Genomic DNA, 23,405 nt, shown 5'->3' with positions numbered 1-23,405 from the left:
TCACATATTAAGAACTTTCAGTCAGTAGCATTTATATTTTTAAATTTGGGAAGAAAGTAAATTGTTTAACTTCTTCCAGTAAAGCGGAGGGTTTCCAAGTAACTTAGAATTTGAGGCTAAGTCAAAGCGTAAAAAAGGGAAAGAAAACGGAATAAACAGATATTTCAGATTTCTATGGCAGAGGATCAAATCCTTTGAATACAAAAGTCAACTAGCATCCTTATAGCTCTTAAAAGAATGAATGCAGGCATTTTATTTATAACTGGGATTTATTTTACTATATACATAAAAAACAAACAAACAAAATACCCCCAGAAGCAAGCTTGTGCGGGGGATTTTAAATCAAATGCAAGTTGTTAAAAGCGAACAATAAAATTTTCACACGCTTTTGATTAGACTTGGCTTAACTAAGAAAGATTTTAGTCAACTCAATTCAACAGACATTTAAATATTCCTGGCTAAAATTATCTAATTGATAAGCAGTTCCCAATCAATAAATAACCAATCTTCAGGTTTGAAAACAATCGCATGACTTTGCACAGCGGGTTCCTGAAGTACTACAAATTGCACAGATACAGTCAGTAGGACTCCGATCGTCATAAGAAAATAAACATTACGGTTTTTTAATTCTTTTCTTATGCATGTCGTCAGACAAGTGTTATGCTTGTCGTCTTTCGTCCTAGCTTAAATTAATTGTCTGAAAATTGTTTGTTAAGAACAATATTACATCAAATAAGTTTACAACTGTTTTACATACGGAATGGCAGAGCATAAACTAAGAGTACTGTAAAGAAACTAAAATAAAGAGAGAGCGAAATCAACGACAAGCAATTAATTGAAAAAAATAGAAAGTTTATATCAGATTCAACTTCATCGTGAAGTACGGTTACTAGTGAATTTAGTGTGTCCTCAATCAACCTAGCTAGACAAGGCCACAGTAATTGCTCATTAAAACTGATATAGAGAGTACCTGTAAATATACACCGTATTTTCCATAAAAATAGCCATTCAAAAACGAAAAAAGACACAAAAAGAGTAAAAAGAAATCCTTGTTTTTGCCACTGTGTCAACCCAGCACACTGGTTATAACTTATTTAAAATAAAGTACAAGCGTAATAAATTAATGCTATAAAAGACAGTAAAAAAAGGCACAATATTTAACATAAATAATATAACAACACAATAATGGAATAAAGCAAAATTAAACAACAGACATAATGTACAAGGAACCGGTACCTACAATGTTGGTTATGACTTTAAGAGGAGTTTATTAGACTTGCAGCCTGAGCTACCTTAGCCGAAGGGATAGTACACAAGACTTGTAATTCTATGTCCTTCGGGACGCAGATTTGAGCCCTGGTATAGCCTATATCGCGTGCAGGTGTAGGGGGGGGGGGGGGTCAGTGATGCGACTCTGAAAGGTCAGCCACCTAGGATGTGGAGGCAACAGGCCTTTGAGGCCTAAAACTCGATCCAGTTGGGTCCGCCCCACCACAAATTGAAAATTATACTTACAGTCTACGAAATTCGAGAAGTATATACTATTGTAAACTACACGTACTGCAGATTTAAAAAATTTAAATCTTATAAACAATATCATCACTTAATTTTTAAATGCTCCAAATTAGATTTTATCAGTAAACTATCTACCGGCATCCAGAGGAACTGCGAAACTATAAAAAATTTAGTTAAAATTATTAAGCTGAGAAAATCTTTGTGATGGTAGGTAGCGAACCAATAAGAGCTGCCAGTGAAAAAAGTAGCATATTGATAACAGGTAGATTACCTTATGATATCGATATAAAGAACCTGAGAAAAACCCAAAAGAATATCGTTCAAGTACTAGCACTGACTATGCGACTTCAATACTTTCAAATTGCGTTATCCTGAGGACATTTCTATGTAATGACGAAATACGTGTTGCTCTAGACCTTCTGCACAGCTTTGGTAGAAAATGTGTTTTTCTGATGAAACCTTCGGAGTGTTTATCAGAATTTGTGATAAAATGTCTAAAGCTCAGAATTGAGCACTGACTAAGGAACAATGAAAAATTTCTGATTCGTGAAATAAATTCTTTTTTCAATAATGAAAATCCAAAACATTGAATGCTGATTAAGAGACAGAGGCGTAATTCGTCCAGGTATTCTCTTTTTTTATATTTCAAAGGAGGGTTCGTCTATTCGAGCCTTTCAGAAGCTAATTTGACTGATTCTCACTTTTTTTTGTGATTTCTGAGCCTACAGAGACACAAGTCCTTGAATGAACCTTAAAATTAACCAGTCACGGACATACTGTCTCCAAAAAGAGGCTTAATAAGAAACAAAAACCGAACAAACTTTTTGTCACCGAAAACGAAATGACAATTTAAGAAGCCTTTTTTAATTTAGAAGTTGGTTCATGGCAACTCAAAGTCCATTTTAAAATATATTTAAGAGCATTTTCCATACTCAAGCACATACTTGCTTAAATGATTGCCCAAAAAAATCCAGGAAATTTTTTCTGTCAGACGATGGTGCATTTGGTTTTGTAGTTGATCTGTCAGGAAAGAAGCAAATAGGGCAGCTGAGAAAAAGTACATATTGGTAATCGCGTTTGACGTCAGGTTTCAAAGTCTAATAACAAAGGAAGTAATAACAGCTCATTTTAAAGGTAAATTAATAATTAAAAACTAAATAAAATAAAGCCATTATACTCGGTCATGATATTTAAAATATTGAGATAGCGCTACAGAGAGAAGGGGAGGGAGAGGGAGAAAGAGAGAGAGGAAGAGAGAAAAAGAGAAAAAGAGAAAAAGAGAGAGAGAGAGAGAGAGAGAGAGAGAGAGAGAGAGAGAGAGAGAGAGAGAGAGAGAGAGAGAGAGAGAGAGAGAGAGAGAGAGAGAGAGAGAGAGAGAGAGAGAGAGAGAGAGAGAGAGAGAGAGAGAGAGAGAGAGAGAGAGAGAGAGAGAGAGATTTTAAAGAGACGGGACTCCGGAAATCGCATTTTCACAGATATAGTTAAAATGTACTTCGGCAAATGAAAAACGTAAATGTAAGACGCATGGACACAACAATTGATTCTAAAGTAAATAGAAATTTTCTCATAAAAGCCAATATTAGTTTTACAACTTATTAAATATAATTCGCGTTGGAAAGGTACGTCTTTGATTTTCTCGTTCAGATTTTCCATTCAGAACCCGACATATTGTTCTATGGATGACACTGTTTTAGCCATCGGTTAGAAAATGGACATTGAAAGAACAATGAATAACTTTATAAGATGTCTCAGAAGAAGCATTCATTGATAACACAAGCTTATGGCTGAAATTTTCTATCCTCTAGCGGTGTATGGTATAAACATTTTAGAGGTGTATTGATTATCTAATGACGTTGAGCACATTGGCCAAGGAAAACTCATAAAAACAAACGCCAAATTTCGCTATTAAAGGAGAGCCAGAATATTCCTTAGGATACATGGAAATGGAAATATATCTTTCCAAAAGTTTAGGGTACTACAGGGCTTCGAAAGATCTGCGCAAGTTTTTCACCATAAAAATTAAACACAGACAAAAAGCAGATTAAATGCAAAATCGTAAGGACTTTATGAGAGTAAAAAAAAGAGAGTAAAAGAAACATTTCTCAACTCATCTGAAAAGCTGGAACAGTCCACAGAATAAAATTGAAGATGTAATTTTTTCCATGTAACAGACTGCAAGACTTATACTGGTTAATTAGAAAATATTCTATTAGCTTTGAGCCACACAATGTACCACACAAAAGCAACAGATACCTGAAAATAGAATATCTAGGATTCAAGAGTTGCTCTCGATCTTCCACGTGAAAGATAATTATTTTTTCTTAAAGTATATTTTTGCATTTATTTTTACACGGGCGAAAGCGAAACTCCTAGAATAACACCAGTCGAAAAAGAGCAGCAATTCTTTAAAAAGCAGCAACACAAAACAGTCAACCCTTTCCCTCCCCTACAACACTGGCTGCGATTTTCAATTATAATAAAATAAATATAATATTACTAACTAAACAATAAATTAGTAAAATACTAGGTTTGCTAAGAGTACAAAGTAACAAAAAAAAAAAAAAAATTTTTTTATCTTGGCATAGGATACAAACTGCTCAAATTAATGCATTTGAATGTAATTTATCCTCTTGAAAGGTTTCTTGTTTTCCTATTGCGATGTTTCAAATTGGGAACGTCATTTGTAGGCCTTTCACTTAAAGCTTCTGCTAACCATTCGGGAACTTGATAGCCATGTCTTTTGAGAAGTTTTTGCAGTGCTATGTTATGGGACGTGTAAAATGACTGAAAAAGGGAAATAAGTTAAAAACGTTAAAAAACACAAATATTTGAAAGGATCAAACAGTTCGTGGTAACGAACTGTAAGTAAGGAGCGACCCGGCTCAATGGTAACCGAAACTCTAGAAAACGGAATTTTGATACAAATAGATACATCAAAAGAATCAGATTTTAATGCTGATTTCAAATATATAAGTTTCATCAAGTTTAATCCCATCAAAAGTTACCCATCAAAAGTTACGCGCCTGAGAAAATTTGGCTGATTTTAGAAAAAAAAGGGGAAAGACCCCCCTGGAAGTTATAGAATCTTAATGAAAATCACACCATCATATTCTGCGTATCAGAGAACCCTACTGTAGAGGTTTCAAGCTCCTATCTACAAAAATGTGGAATTTTGCATTTTTAGCCAGAAGAAAGATAACGGGTGCGTGTTTTTTTTTTTTTCCCCAGGGGTGATCGTATCAACCCAGTGGTCCTAGAATATCGTGGGAGGGCTCATTGGAATGGAAATTAAAAGCTCTAGTGCCCTTTTTAAGTGACCAAAAAAATAGAGTGCAACTAGGCCCCCTCCCACGCTCATTTTTTTACCAAAGTCACCTGATCAAAATTTTGAGATAGCCATTTTATTCAGCATGTTCGAAAATATTATAAGTATGTCTTTTAGGATGACGTAATCCCTCGAAGCTCCCGGGGGGAAGGCTGAAAGTTATGAACTTTACCCAATGTTTACATGTAGTATTGGTTATTGGGAAGTATACAGACGTTTTCAGGGGAGATTTTTCCTGTTAGTAGGGGGGTGGGGGTGGGGGGGGTGGGAGGGTCGGGGGTTATATGGGAGGATCTTTCCATGAAGAAGTTTTCATGGGGGAAGGGACATTGCTATGAAGGGGACGCCGGACTTCCCAGCATTATTTAAAAAAAGATCAGAAATTAAATATAAAAAAACAAGTTTTTCACTGCAACAGCCGCAACATCAAAACTTAAAACGAACAGAAAATAATACGTATATGATTGGGTTCACCCCCTAGTCAATACCTCGCTCTATAAGCTAAAGATTTTTTAGTACTTTCATAAGAGCTATTTATTCTAATTAACGACCTTTGTGATTAAGGGGTCATTATTAAAGAATCGGAACAAAATTTGAAGTTTAGCTTAAAGAGCGAGGTATTGACTAAGGGGCGAACCCCCTAATATACGTATTAAAAATCTATGAATATAGAAGTTCGTTACGTAAGTTAATTCGTAAGTTACGTATATTTATTACTAATAAAAACGTTCGTAAATAAAATTAAACAACTTTCGAGAAAGCCATTTAACCAAATAAAAGTAAATTAATATGAAAATTTTGTTTTAATTATTCATGTACGGTGAGCCAAGATCAAAACCTGCATTTTTTCAAAAACGTTCAAAAATTAAATAAAAAACAAGTTTTTTTTAACTGAAAGTAAGGAGTGACATTAAAACTTAAAACGAACAGAAATTATTCCGTATATGAAAGGAATGGTCCGCTCCTCAACGCTTCGCTCTTTACGCTAAAGTTTTTTATTGTTTAAAAAATAAAGTTGTGAGACAGAGTCAAATTTTAGCGAGTCAAACTTTAGTGTAAAGAGCGAGGCGTTGAGGAGGGGACAGCCCCGTTCATATACGGAATAATTTCCGTTCGTTTTAAGTTTTAATGTCGCTCTTTACTTTCAGTTAAAAAAAACTTGTTTTTTATTATTTAATTCAAACAATGATGGCTAAAGAACATCAAAGAATATACAACACACCATTCATCGGAAACTGTGGTTTTGCGGTTCTGTAGAAGAAGAATTGTCAGTTAAAAATTCATGGCTAAATTGCATTCCTTTCTTGCTCCTTCAATCCCTACTTCAACAGAAACTCGTAAAAAGAAGATAAAGGTCTAATATTTCTTTTCAATATGTTCGAAGCAACTTGAGCCAGTTTTAGAAATAAAGATAAATAGTATAGTTTCTAATGGGGCAAAAGAGCCGAAATACCGGAAAAATACCATAAAATGTAGGCTTTTGAACCTGATCAACATGAAAAGAATAAAGAGTGAAAAATAAGGAATAAAATACAAGAAAGAAGAAAAATAAAGATTTAAATTTTAAAAACAAACAAGTAATAAAATGAATATAAACATAAATATAAAAGAAATAAAAATAATAAAAGATATATAAAATAAAATATGAATAATAAAAATGAAAAATTAAGGTTTGAAAAATGCTACTGCTACTACTAATAACTCATTGCAGTACCAAGCCACCTAAGGCCAACACAGCTGTACGCACTCATCCTCCTGTCTATTCTATCCAAAGCTTCATTCTTTTCCCGTCCTTTGAAGTTCCAATATCCTTTAAATCTTTCATTATGGCCTCTCCTCACCCTATTCAGGGACGAACTACATTTCACTTGGCCGCAGAGGGATGGAAAAAAGTATAATCTTTGGTAATCTGTCATCCTTCATCCACAAAACGTAGCCTAGCCATATTGTCCTTTCTTTCACTATAGCACGAGAAAGTAGGATCGAACGCCGTTTTTTGTAAAGCTAATTGCTTGATATACGGTCAGTCAAATAATAGAATAAAGAATTAAGTAAAATTATAAAATCAACGAATAAAGTGTAAAGAATAAAGAAAATGGAATACTATAGAACATAGAAGCTGACATTTTGGCTAAACCTTGGTTAAAGCAGAAAGATAACTGGTAGAAATGTAAAAAAATCAGGTGTGGTAGGGTTGCCGCTTCTATGGATCTTTTCCAAGATAGTTAAAATTTCCTTCCTCAGCTAGATATCATTATTATTTAATATCTTTTCAAACATTGGGACCTTTTTTGAACATTAATCTTGGAATTCCTAAATTCTCAGTTATACCCTGCCAATCCAGTGGCCACTTCAAAAATCTTACCCATGAATGTAAATAATCAGATTTAATATTTTTGGCCATTTATCGCCTTAAAGGATGGATTTGTTAATATAGTTGAGTAGAGATTATCCATTGTTATTTAGTTACTAAAATTGTGATTGAAAAATATAAAAGATCATGTGGGAGGATCTTTCCATGAAGAAGTTTTCATGGGGGAAGGGACATTGCTATGAAGGGGACGCCGGACTTCCCAGCATTATTTAAAAAAAGATCAGAAATTAAATATAAAAAAACAAGTTTTTCACTGCAACAGCCGCAACATCAAAACTTTAAACGAACAGAAAATATTACATATATGATTGGGCTCACCCCCTAGTCAATACCTCGCTCTTTAAGCTAAAGATTTTTTAGTACTTTCATAAGAGCTATTTATTCTAATTAACGACCTTTGTGATTAAGGGGTCATTTTTAAAGAATTGGAACAAAATTCGAACTTTAGCTTAAAGAGCGAGGTATTGACTAGGGGGCGAACCCCCTAATATACTTATTAAAAATATATGAATATAGAAGTTCGTTACGTAAGTTAATTCGTAAGTTACGTATATTTATTACTAATAAAAACGTTCGTAAATAAAATTAAACAATTTTCGAGAAAGCCATTTAACCAAACAAAAGTAAATTAATACGAAAATTTTGTTTTAATTATTCATGTACGGTGAGCCAAGATCAAAACCTGTATTTATTCAAAAACGTTCAAAAATTAAATAAAAAACAAGTTTTTTTAACTGAAAGTAAGGAGCGACATTAAAACTTAAAACGAACAGAAATTATTCCGTATATGAAAGGGTCCCCTCCTCAACGCCTCGCTCTTTACGCTAAAGTTTTTTATTGTTTAAAAAAATAAAGTTTTGAGACAGAGTCAAACTTTAGCGAGTCAAACTTTAGTGTAAAGAGCGAGGCGTTAAGTAGGAGACAGCCCCTTTCATATACGGGATAATTTCTGTTCGTTTTAAGTTTTAAGGTCGCTCCTTACTTTCAGTTAAAAAAAAGTTTTTTTTTTATTTAATTCAAACAATAATGGCTAAAGAACATCAAAGAATATACAACACACCATTCATCGGAAACTGTGGTTTTGCGGTTCTGTAGAAGAAGAAGAATTGTCAGTTAAAAATTCTTGGCTAAATTGCATTCCTTTCTTGCTCCTTCAATCCCTACTTCAACAGAAACTCGTAAAAAGAAGATAAAGGTCTAATATTTCTTTTCAATATGTTCGAAGCAACTTGAGCCAGTTTTAGAAATAAAGATAAATAGTATAGTTTCTAATGGGGCAAAAGAGCCGAAATACCGGAAAAATACCATAAAATTTAGGCTTTTGAACCTGATCAACACGAAAAGAATAAAGAGTGAAAAATAAGGAATAAAATACAAGAAAGAAGAAAAATAAAGATTTAAATTTTAACAACAAACAAGTAATAAAATGAATATAAACATAAATATAAAAGAAATAAAAATAATAAAAGATATATAAAATAAAATATGAATAATAAAAATGAAAAATGAAGGTTTGAAAAATGCTACTGCTACTACTAATAACTCATTGCAGTACCAAGCCACCTAAGGCCAACACAGCTGTACGCACTCATCCCCCTGTCTATTCTATCCAAAGCTTCATTCTTTTCCCGTCCTTTGAAGTTCCAATATCCTTTAAATCTTTCATTATGGCCTCTCCTCACCCTATTCAGGGACGAACTACTTTTCACTTGGCCGCAGAGGGATGGAAAAAAGTATAATCTTTGGTAATCTGTCATCCTTCATCCACAAAACGTAGCCTAGCCATATTGTCCTTTCTTTCACTATAGCACGAGAAAGTAGGATCGAACGCCGTTTTTTGTAAAGCTAATTGCTTGATATACGGTCAGTCAAATAATAGAATAAAGAATTAAGTAAAATTATAAAATCAACGAATAAAGTGTAAAGAATAAAGAAAATGGAATACTATGGAACATAGAAGCTGACATTTTGGCTAAACCTTGGTTAAAGCAGAAAGATAACTGGTAGAAATGTAAAAAAATCAGGTGTGGTAGGGTTGCCGCTTCTATGGATCTTTTCCAAGATAGTTAAAATTTCCTTCCTCAGCTAGATATCATTATTATTTAATATCTTTTCAAACATTGGGACCTTTTTTGAACATTAATCTTGGAATTCCTAAATTCTCAGTTATACCCTGCCAATCCAGTGGCCAATTCAAAAATCTTACCCATGAATGTAAATAATCAGATTTAATATTTTTGGCCATTTATCGCCTTAAAGGATGGATTTGTTAATATAGTTGAGTAGAGATTATCCATTGTTATTTAGTTACTAAAATTGTGATTGAAAAATATAAAAGCTACCGTAGGGTATCAGCAATGTATTATTAACAACCAATGTACCTTTCCAGTTTGTTTTAATGTCTTTGTCTGTTTTAATGTCCTGTGTTTTTGTAGCCTTATCTCTCAAGAAATATTTATTCTATTGTGTCACGGTATATGCTAAGCCATAGAGAATGTTACACTCTTATATATACAATAACACTGTTCAGTATTTTTTCCATTTGTTCAGTTTTGCCTCTTTTCAGGATTTTACCATATGATTTCGTTAAGCAATTGTCGTACAATTTTTCTATACGAATTTCAATTGAACGGAAGCGCTGCCGAAATAGCTAAAAAAATTAACTAGGCATTTGGCAATGAATGCGCTTTTCGTCGTTGGTTTGCAAAATTTCGTTCCCGAGATTTTAGTCTCGAAGATAAGCCCCAAAATGATCGACCTAGAGTAATTCAAGACGAAGATTTGAGGACCCTGGTCAAGACTGACCTATCACTAACGCCGAGTCAAATGGCGGAAGAACTGCGCGTCAGATTCCATGCGATTTTCGAAGGCTTAAAACGTCTTAGAAAGGTCAAAAAGTTCGAAAAGTGAGTGCCCCACGATTTGAAAAATTGACAGAAATTGTCATGTTTCGAGGTCTGTTCTTCTTTGCTTTTGCGCAAACAAAATGATCCTTTTTATGGATTAATTAACAAAAAAACTTTCCCAAAAAGGAGTTCTCTAAAGAAAAGTAAAAGTCACATTAAACTTAAGATCAGAAGAAATAGAAACCTACAATAACTATAACTCGAAACAACCAGAAATTACAATTAAAGAACAAATAAAACCAAAAACGAACAGAAATTAAATAAATAATCATCATAGCAAAAAACATACAACAGGTACTAATATAAATGAATAAATAAATTTGAAAACGAGTGAAGCGGAAATTGAATATGCAAATCAAGCTTAAAACGAACAAAAACATTTTGCTATTGAAGCATAAATGAAATCCAAAACGAACAGAAATTAAATAAAGAACCATAGCAAACAAAAAAAACGGATTATATTACAAATATTTTCTTTTGTACTTATTACAACATTTATATTAGTACCTGTTGTTTATTTATTCATTTATATTAGTACCTGTTGTATATTTTTTTGCTATGATTATTGTTTATTTAATTTCTATTCGTTTTGGGTTTCTTTCATTATTTAATAGCAATTTCTGGTTGTTTTGAGTTATTGTAGGTTTCTATTTCTTCTGATCTTAAGTTTAATATGGCCTTTACTTTTCTTTAGAAAACTTCTTTTCGGAAAAAACATTATAATTCGGAAAAGTTTCTGTTTTTTTTATTTAATTTCTGTTCGTTTTTGATTGCGAAAGTTTCAAAATTCCCTATTTCAGAATATTTTTCTTTATTCTAAAATAAAAAACAACAAAGAGAGGTGAAACTCAAGGAAAAGACAATAAAAGAGACTGCAACCAGTTGAGAGAAAATACAAAAACAGCGCGGATATTTCGCCTGTATGCAAACTAGGCGTCTTAGCACAAGAGAAACAAAAAAATAAAAAAATAAAAGCACCAAAAATATTAATACAATTGTTGCAACTGATCCACTTAGGGAAAAGAAGCTATTAGAGTTACTTCGATGAGATCACCAAAGCAACTGAGGAAAAGTATAAAATTTGAAATTAAGTTAATTATTCCGTTGCAAAATAATCCTCTTGTCAGCTATTATTGAAGCAACTCTCCTTGGTCTAGTAGGTAATCTAGTCCCCTGGGTGATTATGTAAAATCTTAATTCCCTTATTGACTATTGGCTCAATATTCAAAAGACTATCATAAATTGAGTCAATATTTAAATTTCCCATGTCCCTATTTATTGAAAGATTAGCAAACATATGTTTTAATTTCTATAGCCTCCCTCGCCCACTGAGAAAAACCTATATAATTAGAAATAGCCATGGCCTCATCAAATTGTACAAAATGTTCAGGTTGAATGAAAATATGCCCAGCCAGAGCCGGAAAAAAAGTTTCAGGAGGCTTGCTTAATTGTAGTTTTTTTTTTTAATTGAGTAGCGACGCTCAATACATCTTTCAAGAAATTGTTGGTGAGTTCTACCAATATAAAACTTCCCACAAGAACAAGAAATTTTACACACCCCACTAACTAAATTTCCCTGGGTTAAATCATACCCGGAATTAAGGAAACTACGTATTGGTCTCACTGATTGGAAACATGTATCAATGTTTTGTTTACACAAAATTCATTTAAGCACCTCCCCCGAAACAGGTACACAAGGCAAAGAAATGAAACTTTTAGACTGGTGGAGGGGGGGGCTATGTAGACAACGGAGTGTTTGTTATCTTATCGTTGGACTATTCCAAACAAACAGGGCATCTCAAAATTTCCATTTGATGCATTTGGGGAAAAGAGGATGTTTGGGGGAAAAGAGGGTGTGTGTCCCCCAGAGTCAGGGGGGGGGGTAGATGCCCTCCGTTAACTTTTGACTCGTACAAAGGTAACTAGAACTTTCAATTTCCAATCAAATGAGCCACCATCGAAATTTATACGACCACCCCTTACATAAAAACTTTATACGCCTCCGGGGCCTAACTTAAAACATTTACCCCCAGGCTCTGGGGGGTTGTGTCGACCCCGGAGTTTTTGTTATCTGATGTTTGAACTATTTAAAAAATGGCTATCTCACAATTTGTATCGGATTGGTCTGGGGACAAAAAGGCTAGGGGGCTAGTTGCCCTCGGATCTCTTTTGACTCTTAAAAGTGAACTAGAACTTCCAATTTCCAATCAAATGAGTCCTCTCCGAAGTTTCTACGAGCATCCCTACTGTAGGAACCATGTATGCCCCCAGAGCATAACATACAGTGACTGCCCGCGGGCCCTGGGCGGTTGCGTCGACACCGGAGTTTTTGGTATCTGACCTTTGAACTATTTTTAACAAAATGGCTATCTTAAAATTTTTATCGGATGGGTTTGGGAAAAAAAGAGCGTAGAGGGGCTAGTTTCCTTCTGATTTCTTTTGACTCTTAAAAAGTGAACTAGAACTTTCAGTTTCCAATCAAATGAGCCCACTATGAAGTTTATACGAGCATCCCTTTCATAAGAAACATATATGTCCCATGGAAATAACTTAAAAGGCTTGCCCCCGGGCCCTGGGGGGTTGTGTTGACACTGAAGTTTTTGGTATCTGACCTTTGAACTATTTAAAAAAATGGCTATCTCAAAATTTGTATCGGATGAGTTTGGGGAAAAACGGGGGGGAGGGGGGACTAGCTGCCCTCCGATCTCTTTTGACTCTTAAAAATTGAACTAGAACTTTCAATTTCCAATCAAATGAGCCCTCTCTGAAGTTTATACGATCATCCTTTCCATAAGAACCATATATATCCCCATGGCATAAGTTGCAACACCTGCCCCCCCCCCTCCCGACCATGGGGGGCTGTGTCAACACCGGAGTTTTTGTTATATGATCTTTGAAATATTTTTAACAAAATGGCTATCCCAAAATTTTTAACGGATGCATTGGGTAAAAAAGGGGGTGGGGGGGGGGGGCGTGGGGCTAGTTGGCCTCTGGTTCCTTTTGACTCTTAAAAAAGGGCACTAGAACTTCCGATTTCCAATCGAATGAGCCCCCTTCGAAGTTTATGCGACGACCCCTTCAGTATTAAGTGCCTCTGGAAAAAAATAAAATAAACAATAAAACATTGGAGCCGTATGACCTTTACTATAGGCAACGCTATAGTGTTGCCTCTGAAAAGTGAACTAGAACTTTCAATTTCCAATCAAATGAGCCCTCTCTGAAGTTTATACGAGCATACCTTCCAAAAGAACCATGTATGCCCCCAGGGCATAACTTACAACGCCTACCCCCGGGTCCTGGGGGGTTGTGTCGACATCGGAGTTTTTCTTATCTGATGTTTGAACTACTTCTGAGAAAATGGCTATCAAAGCTTTTATCGGAAGGATCTAACCTTTTAACTATTTTTAACAAAATTGCTTTCTCAAATTTCTATCTGATGCATTTGGGGAAAAAAGACGTGGAGGGGGGGGGGGTCTAGTTGCCTTCTGATCTCTTTCGACTCTTAAAAAATGAACTAGAACTTTTACTTTCCAAACAAATGAGCCCTCTCTGAAGTTAAAACGATCATCCCTTCCATCAGAACCATATATACCCCAGGGCATAACTTACAACGCCTGCCCCCGGGCCCTGGGAGGTTGTGTTGACACCAGAGTTTTCGTTATCTAACCTTTTAACTATTTTTAACAAAATGGCTATCTCAAAAGTTTTGGGGGAAAAAAGAGCGTGGAGGGGGGGGGGGCCTAACTGCCCTCCGATCACTTTTGACTCTTTAAAGAGAACTACAACTTTCAATTTCTAATCGAATGAGCCCCTTTTAAAGTTTATACGACGACCCCTTCCATATGAAGTGCCTCTGAAAAAAAAAGAATAGTAATAAAACATTGGAGCCGTATTGCCAATCCTAAAAAGGGCTTATCCCAGATTTGCCTTTCAATCATTCGGACTATCTTTCTTGGCTTTTTCTACAATTAGCCATGGCTTGATGCCTGGAACATACTTGACTTTAGTACCAGCTCTGATCGGATCGTCACGTGAGATAAAAAGTGGGTCCTCTACGACAACAGGAGTTGTTCAGGATAGTGGTTGAACACCGATATACCATCCAGGCATTTCCCAAAGGCTAAAACCCACAAAAAAAAGAAACATCCGAAAATTTAACGAAATGAGCGTCGAAGTTCTGCCCCACTTGCCATACTCCCTAGACCTTTTACCAACCAGCTTTCATCTTTTCAGGCACTTTATAACTTTCCCTCCAATCTTCGAAAATCAGAACGAGGCAGAAAAGGCTTTTGTCAACTTGATCGAATTCTGAGCATTTTTTATGCCGACGGAAGCAATCGACATGTGTTAAGATGAAAAAAGCGCAATGAATCAAATGGCGCTTGCTTCAGTTAAACTGAAATGTTAACCAGTGATATATTACAGTTCAAACAAGACTTATAAAATCAGACACAAATTTTGAAACAACCTGTAACTTGATTTATTATCTTTGAATCTTTGTCGTCTTATCTCAAGGATTTGTTCTTGCAGTTGTTTTTCCATCGTTCCATCCATCGTTGTTTTTGTCACAAAACTGTATATGATGAAGGTAATAATAATAATAATAAAAAAAAAAATCAAAAAAATAATAATAATAATAATAATAAAAAAAAAAAAATCCTGGAAAAGATACCAGTAAGATACCAGTAACATACTATCAAGAATCTATATACTTTCAACTACTTCACCATATCTGATCAAAAAACCGAAAATCACTCGATTTACCATTTCTGGTCCTTTAGTCTCTTAATGCCCGAATTTTTCAAAGTAGATGGAATAATATTCTTTATCTTAATTTTGTTACAAAACTTTACTAATTTAAAACGTACACGCAATTATAATGTTATTACCAAAGAAAAAAAAATAGATAACGGTCTGTGTGAAAAAGCCAATCTCACTATTACTTAGGCGTATTTCAGAAAGCGAAACCTTTTTTTATTCGTTGTTGTGTATACTTGTAGTTTGAGTGTCAGACTTTGAGCCTGTAAAAGGAACACAATTCTTTCGTATGAAATTTTAAGCAATAAGGAAAACGATTTTTTTTAATGACAACATTTTTACAAGTTAACTGTCTGTTTCTCTGTTAAGCTAAGGTGTTATATGATACATAAAGAATACTCATCATACTCGTAATTAAATTTAAAAGCACATTTCAGAAAAGAAACCGAAAAAAATTTTTTTTTTACCCGTTGCTGTGTATACCCCTAGTTGCTGTGTCAAACTTTAAAAAACACGAAACACATCACCATTTTTGAAAGTAAATTTACTGTTTCTCTCTGAAGGTACAACAATGTGCTTATGTGCTGTTTGATACATAAGGAGTACTGATCTTGAGCCAAACTTTTGCGCAAAAACGAAAAAACCCAAAAACAAAACCAACCTGGAGGTATTTTTCCGAGGCTAAGTCAACTGGAGGGTACCTCCTTCCTTTGCTTTTTCCTAAGCATGACGATTTCTTGGATTTTTCGTCTATCTTACAGTAAAAACCCTTTTTAGAATCATACCTGAAAAAGTTAAAACATTATCTTCCTTGACACAGACACTGTGACAATATATTTTATTCATAGCGATCTTATTCAGAATAAATGAAAAACAGCTAAAACCCAATGAAAATGATCAGTGCTGGAACCGATGCAGCACTCGTGTAGTTACCCATGTATTACGATGTAATTAAGGAAGCATAGAATTCAGGGAATTCGTAGAATATCCAAAGCACACGTGTTTTCCTTCAATTTGGAAGCATATGGGGTAGATAAAGACTCAAAAGAGGGTCAATGGGTATTCTGGACAACAGCGATGAGTGCAGCTAAGTACGGCATAGGTGCTTGAACACAAAGAAAGTAAGTAGAGAATGTGCTAGACGTTTTCATAGAATGTGTAATAAAAATCTGGGCTTCAGTTTATTGCCGAGGTTTTCCAGCCACTTTCCAGCTTGCGCGTGGAAAGTTCCGTTCTAATAGGCAAATGGGAAAGCATCAGTATCAAACTGAACTGAAACTAAAATCGTAACAGATGTTCAGAATTCCCTGGTCCCATTGACCAAGGAATCATATTTTTATATAATAACAAATAGAGAACTTGAGATCCCTTAAAGAAAAATTTTCCCACAAGTCTGAATGTGCTGCCATCTACTGTTACTAAAGATTTTTGCTTGTGATTCGGTTTGAATGTGTAATTTCGTTTTCAGGTTTTGGGATTGAGGAAGAGTAATGGTCTCACATGTGCCTCCTAAACTTTAACAGTTCCGTCATTGCTGAAGAAACTGGAGCTTATTCTTTACTGTTTTCCGGACCGACAGATTATTCCTAACGCTGATCAAAATCCTTGATGAACCGATCAAAGTCTATGAATTACGTTTTTTGTACAAAAATCCACTCCTGAGATACACTACTTTCCAAATTTCGAGGGACTGGAAAGTTCATTTTTCACAATACATACCGATAATAAAAAAAATCATATATTAAATCTGAGTAAGTCCTAATTCAGTGGAAAAGAAGCTAATTCCTAATCCGAGGGGTCCAAGCTACACTCAGTCTTGTCTCCTGTCACTCGCCACCCAATTTTCAGTAGAAGGGTATAAATATTGCAACTTGATTGAACCGGGATCATTGCAAGGACATTACATTTTTAGAGAACCTAAGGGGGCCAACACCCCAACGCCCTCCACCTTTCTCACACCTAGCATCTTAGCAGAAAGGAGTGTATAGTGGCTCTTGTTTGAACCAGATACAAGCAACGATTTTGAATCAGTATAACGGGAGGACCAAAGTGGCATGTCGCCTTTTACAGCCCAACCCCCCACCAACTTTTCAGTTGAAGGGTAAAACTGTTCAACCTGATACCATGTATTTTCTGTATGTACTATTGGAGCCACAAATTAGGCCTATGGCCCTTCGTATACCCACTCTCCGCACTAGCTTTTTAACAGCCGTTAATGGCTCAATGTGTTAAATTTTGCCAATTCCGTAAAATGGAAAATACAAATACAGTAAAGTATTTCAAGAACTTTCGCTTAAATAGTGTTTAGGTGACAGCAAGAATGCCTCATAAACTGTCAAACAAACTTTGCCAAAGGAAGTTGGAATCATGAAATGATTAGAAAGGTAATTACCTTTCTTTAACAATGATGGCTTTGGCCAATATTCTGACGTAGAACAATCACTAATAACTAACAATGGGTTACCACAAAACACAAAGAGATTGTATAAAATAGGTTAGTGTTTATATTACTATCGTTTTACAGAACATTCGTAAAATACTAAACCAAAAGTCTCTAGTTGCTGTGATTATGTTAAACTAAAGAACAACCATTTTATACCGTATTTAAATATTCGAACGCTTTTTGCGTTCCAAACTAAAATTAGTTTTAGACATAATGTAATGATAGCTATTTGAAGGCAACTTCACATCTCAGTTTTGGGCTCAAGCTTGAAGATCGCGTAATCTCAGATGCTGATTTTGCTGATGACCTGGCCATCCTAGCAGACTCCATGGATCAGTTGCTGGAAGCACTTCCGATCTTAGGAGAAGAGACCGCAAATGTGGGATTGCAGATAAACAAGGGTAAAACAAAAATTATGGCTATAGTCCAGTCTTCTCCTGCTGTAATTTTCCAGTTAGCCTAGACAGAAAAACTAACATTAAAGTTGTCCAAAGGTTCACCTATCTGAGCTCAACAATCTCCTCAGATGGATCACTTCTCCCCAAGCTGCAAGTAAGGATACCCAAAGCGACTTCTGCGATAGGCAGGCTGAACCGTCACCTTTGGCGAAAAGCGAACATCAGTCTTTCAAATAAACTGCTGATTTTCAACGCCCTCGTCTGTTCTGTAACGCTTTGCTGAACTAAAACATGACATGCATCAACAGCAACACCAAAGGCCATCGATGTATTCCAGACGAAGAGCCTGATAAGGATCGAAGGCCTAACGTGGTTTTGTTTTCATGAGTAATGAGAAGCTTCTGCAGCTCACCAAGCAGTCTTGGTTTTCTACCCAAGCAGCTGAGCGTACCTTAGGATGATTTGGACACCTAGTTCGAATGCCCCTGCACTTACCCGCAGATAGATCTTTGATTTAGACCCTGCGGAGGCCGGTTGGAAGCGACCCCGCGGCCGACTGAAGAAACGATGGTCCGACAGGCTGTCCGAGTTTCTGGTGATGGAAAATATCAGACCGAATGAAACCAAGAGCTCGCACTGGACCAAAGCGGATGGAGGAGATAGATGTCACTCTCTACACCGAGTAGCGCCCTACAAGAGACCTATGTCAAGTAAGTCAAATATTTGATGGAGAGCGGCACCCTCCTTTCAAGTAATTTAACTTAAAATTTCCTTATTAAATGAAGATTACTATTTTACAAGGTCGTTGATTTGTTTTTTTTGCAATATTAAAAGGTAATTCGTCACCCCTATATAGAGAATTAGCATAACAAATCATCACCACATAAAATTTTTGGCAGATAATACTTTTTATAATGTTACTTTAACTGAAAGTGCCTTGTTAAGAAATAATTACACAAAGGGTTCTTTCGAACCAGAAGTAATTTTATTTATATAAATACATTCAGTAGACGACGTTGTGGAACTAGAAATTAATGTTCGGATTTTCATTTTTCTAGTTTATGCTTCCATTCATTAAATAATCTTCCTCGGGTACTTATATCTTAACATCTGACCCAAATATTCCCAAAGTGATTCAGGTTAAATCTTAAACCGGAGACATACGCAGGAGCTTTGTTTCAGAGGTGGAAGGGGGGGGGGCAAAATGGGAAAAATATAAGGCGAATATATAAATGCTCTTGGTAGTTTATTTTAGTTTCAGACATGGCATTGTATGATTTTGCAATAAATACAATTATTATTCAAATTTCCTTCTCTCAATCGAGTTACTCTGAGATACCGGTACAATACAGAGGAAGCAAAGATTACGTGCATTACCTTAAAAGTGGACGATAGTCTAAAATGTGGGAAATCTTTAGGAAGGTTTGAACTTTCATCATTGTCTCAGCGGGATTTGTTTTCAATTCTTCACCGTCGATCAAATGAATTTGCTGAGGAGGGTAATAGTTGAGCCAACGATCTAAATGCTGTGCATACATCCCAGGACTTAAGCATCTGAAAGAGAACTTAAGCATGTGAAAGAGAACTTAAGCATCTGAAAGAGTTCGTACTGTATTTAAGAACAGGGATCACCAAACACAACATATGAATACAATCAAAGAAAACAATAAAAAACAAAACAAAAAAAACAAGCCTTTTTAAAAGTGTTCAAGTTTCATTATGATCTGATGCATTACTGCATACGAAGCGGTTAAAATAAAAATAAAATAAAATAATTCTGAATTAACAATATGCTACATTATTAGATACATTTTAGTTAATAACTGCAAGTTATTTAAACTTCAACTGCAGTTAAACAATTATGAGGCTCATTATTTTTACCGTTTTTTTTTCAGACTTGGTTCACTTTAATACTGCACCCCCTCCTTTTTTGCCATAGCTAAAAAAAGAAAGGGAAAAAGCAAAAAAAATTACAATAAAAAAAATTTAAATAGCTTACTTTATACTGTTAATTGCACTTTAAACTGCAATTTAATCTTGGCTATCAAGTAGTGGCGTCAATTCAAGGAAATTATAGAGAGAGATAGGGGTGGGGGGTTGGGTGGTAAAAATAAATTGTCAAATTCTTGGGAGTAGGAAATTCTTTTTTTTTTTTTCAATTTATTCAGTGCAAGTATAAAAAAAGCCACTTTCAATGAAGATATCGAAAAAAACATTTTTTTCTAATCTAGGGGGAGGAGGCGCCGAAAAATGTGGGGGGGGGAATATTCCCCCAACTGGAACCACTGCTATAATAATAATAATAATATATTGAAAACCCGTCGTATACAATAAATGTACAATGACAGAGTATACAAAAATGCGAAAAGAGAAAAAAGAAAGAAAATATACTAAAAAATAACAACAAAAGCAACAACTTCTTAAACAGTATACAAAATAGTACGAAAAGAGGAAACAGAAAGATAACATACTCAAAGATTACAATAGAAACAACAACTTCTTCGAAAATAGCAACAAGAGGAAAAATTAAACAAGCAAACTTGCCCACTCGTGCTTTAGAATTGCTGGTTTTGTTTTTTGCCGGCTAATAAGTGTCTCAAGAGCTAGATTTGGGTCCGCTAGGCTGTAGCGCGGAATCAGAAAACAATTTTTTGTCCAAGGTGGCAATTTTAGTAGGTAATTGGCAAAACGGAAAAATAAAGAGCGGATTTGAAACTTTTCACGGTTTGCCAATAATTTCCAGAAAGGGGTCACATATAATATATGTGGCAGAGCGGTAGCATTGTAAATACTAGCCAGTAGTGGACGGTTAAATCTCAGAGTGGATTTAACGATCAAAGCATAGGAGCTGGAAATTCGCCGTTCAAGATGTGAGATCAGGAGGGAGCGGGTATACTATTTTATCAACTGGTTTTACTGAGCAATCACATTGTGTGACATTAGTGGGAGGGTCATTCTCTGAATTGTAAAGCAGGACTTCCGACTTTTGGGAGTTAAATATCAGACCAACTTTCTCGTAATCGGACTGAACACATGAGAGTATTTCTGAAAGGCGGTTAAGCGTCCGGCTGAAGTTCAGCTCGTCATCAGCATAGCATACTAGGGAGATGTCAACGAAACTGAGAATGCATGATGAAGGAAAGCTGTCTTGAAGCTCAGTAATATATATGTTGAAAAAATTGGAGGATAAAAATTCCCCCTGACTGGGATCTTTACGGACTGGTATCAAAGCTGACCGTGGGGCTGGTGGAAGGCCTTTATCGGGAGGGAGCTTGAGTCGCACGCGAAGGCGAGAGTAAAGATCACGGACAAACCGAATGATATTTGAGTTCACTCCTCTTTTAGCTGAGTTTAGCAACACAAGCGCATGAATCAATGAATCAAACGCTCTCTGCAGGTCTAAGCCCCGATCGCTAGGCTTTCTCCTGATTTGTGTGCATCCAGGAGTGCCTATGCAACGACATGGAGCGCTTCAGAACAACCAATACCGCGTTGGAGGCTGAATTTTCTTGGTGGACTGCAACACAGTTTTTTAAACTCATCTACGACTAAAAGTTCAAATAACTTGAAAAGAGAATTGGCAATCATTATAGGACGGAAAGAGGAGCACTGCAGGGTAACTTTTCCTTTTTTAGGAACTGGCGTAAGATCTCCCATTGAGAAAGTGGTTGGGACAATACCCTGAATGAGGATAATCTGCATCAGGAGAGTTACATGACTAATGAGAGCGGGCCCACCACTTTTTAAATGGAGTGCGCTGATCCCGTCAATCCCGAAAAATTGTTTAGGTTTTAGGTGAGAGATGGCCTTGCATACAGCTCCCTCTGTTACAATATAATCTCCCTGAGGACAACTATCTAAGAAGTCTTCCAATTCAGCTTCGCTTTCGTTGAGGGCTGGGTCAGGAGGCAAAAATTCTGACACATAGTACGCGTACCATTCAGAATCAGGGATAGCAGATGCGGACAAAGACTCATCGCTTTTAGAGGACAGAAAACGCCAAAGGAGAGAAGGATTAATTTTGGCTCGAGTAGATTCGATATCAATCATCTTTTTTCTGTCAGGTTTGAGCTCCTTCGCGAATTTTCTTTTTGTGAGCAGGCGGATTGAATTGACTACCCCCGAACGGGGTCGTCCACAAGAAATGCGAGGTTGAAGCCAAAATTTAGACTAAGAATGGGTATCCACTAACTCTGGATTTTCATACCAGCCAGAAAGGGTAGGATGACGGGGTCTACTTAGAGGGACGGCAGCTTTTTCAGCACAGCGAAGAGCAGGGCCAATTTCTGCGCAATAAATAACGACTGATAGTTGTGTTTTCTCCTTTGAAAGTGCAGTTAATCTAGAGGGAAGATGGAAAGGGACACGGATCTTACTAAGGACTCTTCTAAGGACTTCTTCTTGAAATAAAACAGGGTTAATTTTACGCCAATAACGGCGAGATCTAGGAGGTGTTTTCAAAGTTGTTTGCGCTTGTGTATCTGAGCTGTGGCAAGGAATCTCGGCTGAGAACTGTATTGGTAAGTGATCAGATAGCTGAAAATCAAGCACAACCTTGATCGATGAGATCCATAGATTTGCGGAAGAAACGACGTGATCGATATCTAATGTAGACACTAAGGTTCGTACGTTTATAAAGTTTAAATCTTTACACTTGAGATCAAACTGGTCTCCGAAAATACAAAGCAACAGCGTAGAACTTAAGGATCTAGATAAGAGCGGCTTATTCAAATCGCAATTGAAGTCACCAGCTAATATGCATTGAAGGCTTAAGGATCTAATACGGTTAATACACTGGCCGAGTTTATCACTAGAATAAGTAAAAGCACGCTCCGAACGGTCATCATGGTAATTTGTAGGCAAATATACATGAAAAAACAGAGCCCTCAAATATAACAAAAACACAGCCCTCAACACGAATCGCCAGAAAATTATCATTGACTTCAAATACACTAGATCTTAGAGTCGAACGAACGAAAGTGGCAATGCCACCGGAGGGTCGCCCTTTTCCACTTAGCTGCTTCACTGAAACTGAATAAACTGATGCTGAATTATTAAAACTAAGAATACTTTTACTGCGGCTTATGACGAAATGTTCTTTTAAACAGACAACTTCATTTTGCTCAAATACAACATCTAAGATCGGAATTTTATTCGCGAACGAGCCATTAATGTTCTACGATAAACATTTAACTGCAGAAGGTTCAGATGTCGTTTCTTTTATGGATTACTGTTTGAGGGACATTTTACACTGTAACACGTGTGACTGCCGATTTTGCATTCAACGCAGGATGTCGGCTGTCTGCATGGTTCATCTCGCGTAGAACGATGTTCATTTGAGGCACATCTAGAGCATAAAGGTTCAGCCGTACACTGGGAAGCGAGGTGACCGATTTTGTGACAGTTATAGCATCGTGTTGGCAAGAATTTAAACGGATCGGCAGGAAGACGCTCGTAGCCGATAATCACCGAAACACTCAGAAATTGTTGGAGCTCACTGATAGTGTCAAAATACACTTTGAAAGAAGGGGATTTTCCGCATTGTTCTGTCTTCGTACTATTCGGGATCAAACTTTTTAGTCCTTCACAGTTTATATCCTCAGGGACATTTCGAAGATCAGCTATGTGCAGGGGTTCTCGAACAGCAATTTTGAGATCGGGCTTGGAAGATTTCACTTTCTCAATG

At 36.1% G+C, this 23,405-nt stretch overlaps 1 protein-coding gene across 3 annotated transcripts in view; it reads right to left on the bottom strand.

The window, feature by feature from the left end:
* Positions 1-337: 337 nt before the first annotated feature.
* The window catches only part of sfl (N-deacetylase and N-sulfotransferase sfl), a 126,186-nt gene continuing 103,118 nt past the window's right edge, over positions 338-23,405 (bottom strand). For all 3 annotated transcript variants that reach the window (XM_089089562.1, XM_089089561.1, XM_089089560.1), the window contains exons 15-17: positions 19,097-19,273; positions 15,540-15,663; positions 338-4,299 (exon numbers count right to left, since the gene is read on the bottom strand). In XM_089089562.1, coding sequence (XP_088945688.1) covers positions 4,138-4,299; positions 15,540-15,663; positions 19,097-19,273 — 463 coding nt within the window. In that variant the 3' untranslated portion in view covers positions 338-4,137. The remainder of the gene's footprint in view (positions 4,300-15,539; positions 15,664-19,096; positions 19,274-23,405) is intronic.

Source organism: Artemia sp. Qi Xiang Cuo, chromosome 5 (genome assembly GCF_049724085.1).
Source record: "Artemia sp. Qi Xiang Cuo chromosome 5, ASM4972408v1, whole genome shotgun sequence".
In the NCBI taxonomy this organism is placed as follows: domain Eukaryota; kingdom Metazoa; phylum Arthropoda; class Branchiopoda; order Anostraca; family Artemiidae; genus Artemia; species Artemia sp. Qi Xiang Cuo.
Note: the sequence above shows the minus strand (reverse complement) of the source record. Positions and strands in the feature narration are given on the sequence as shown.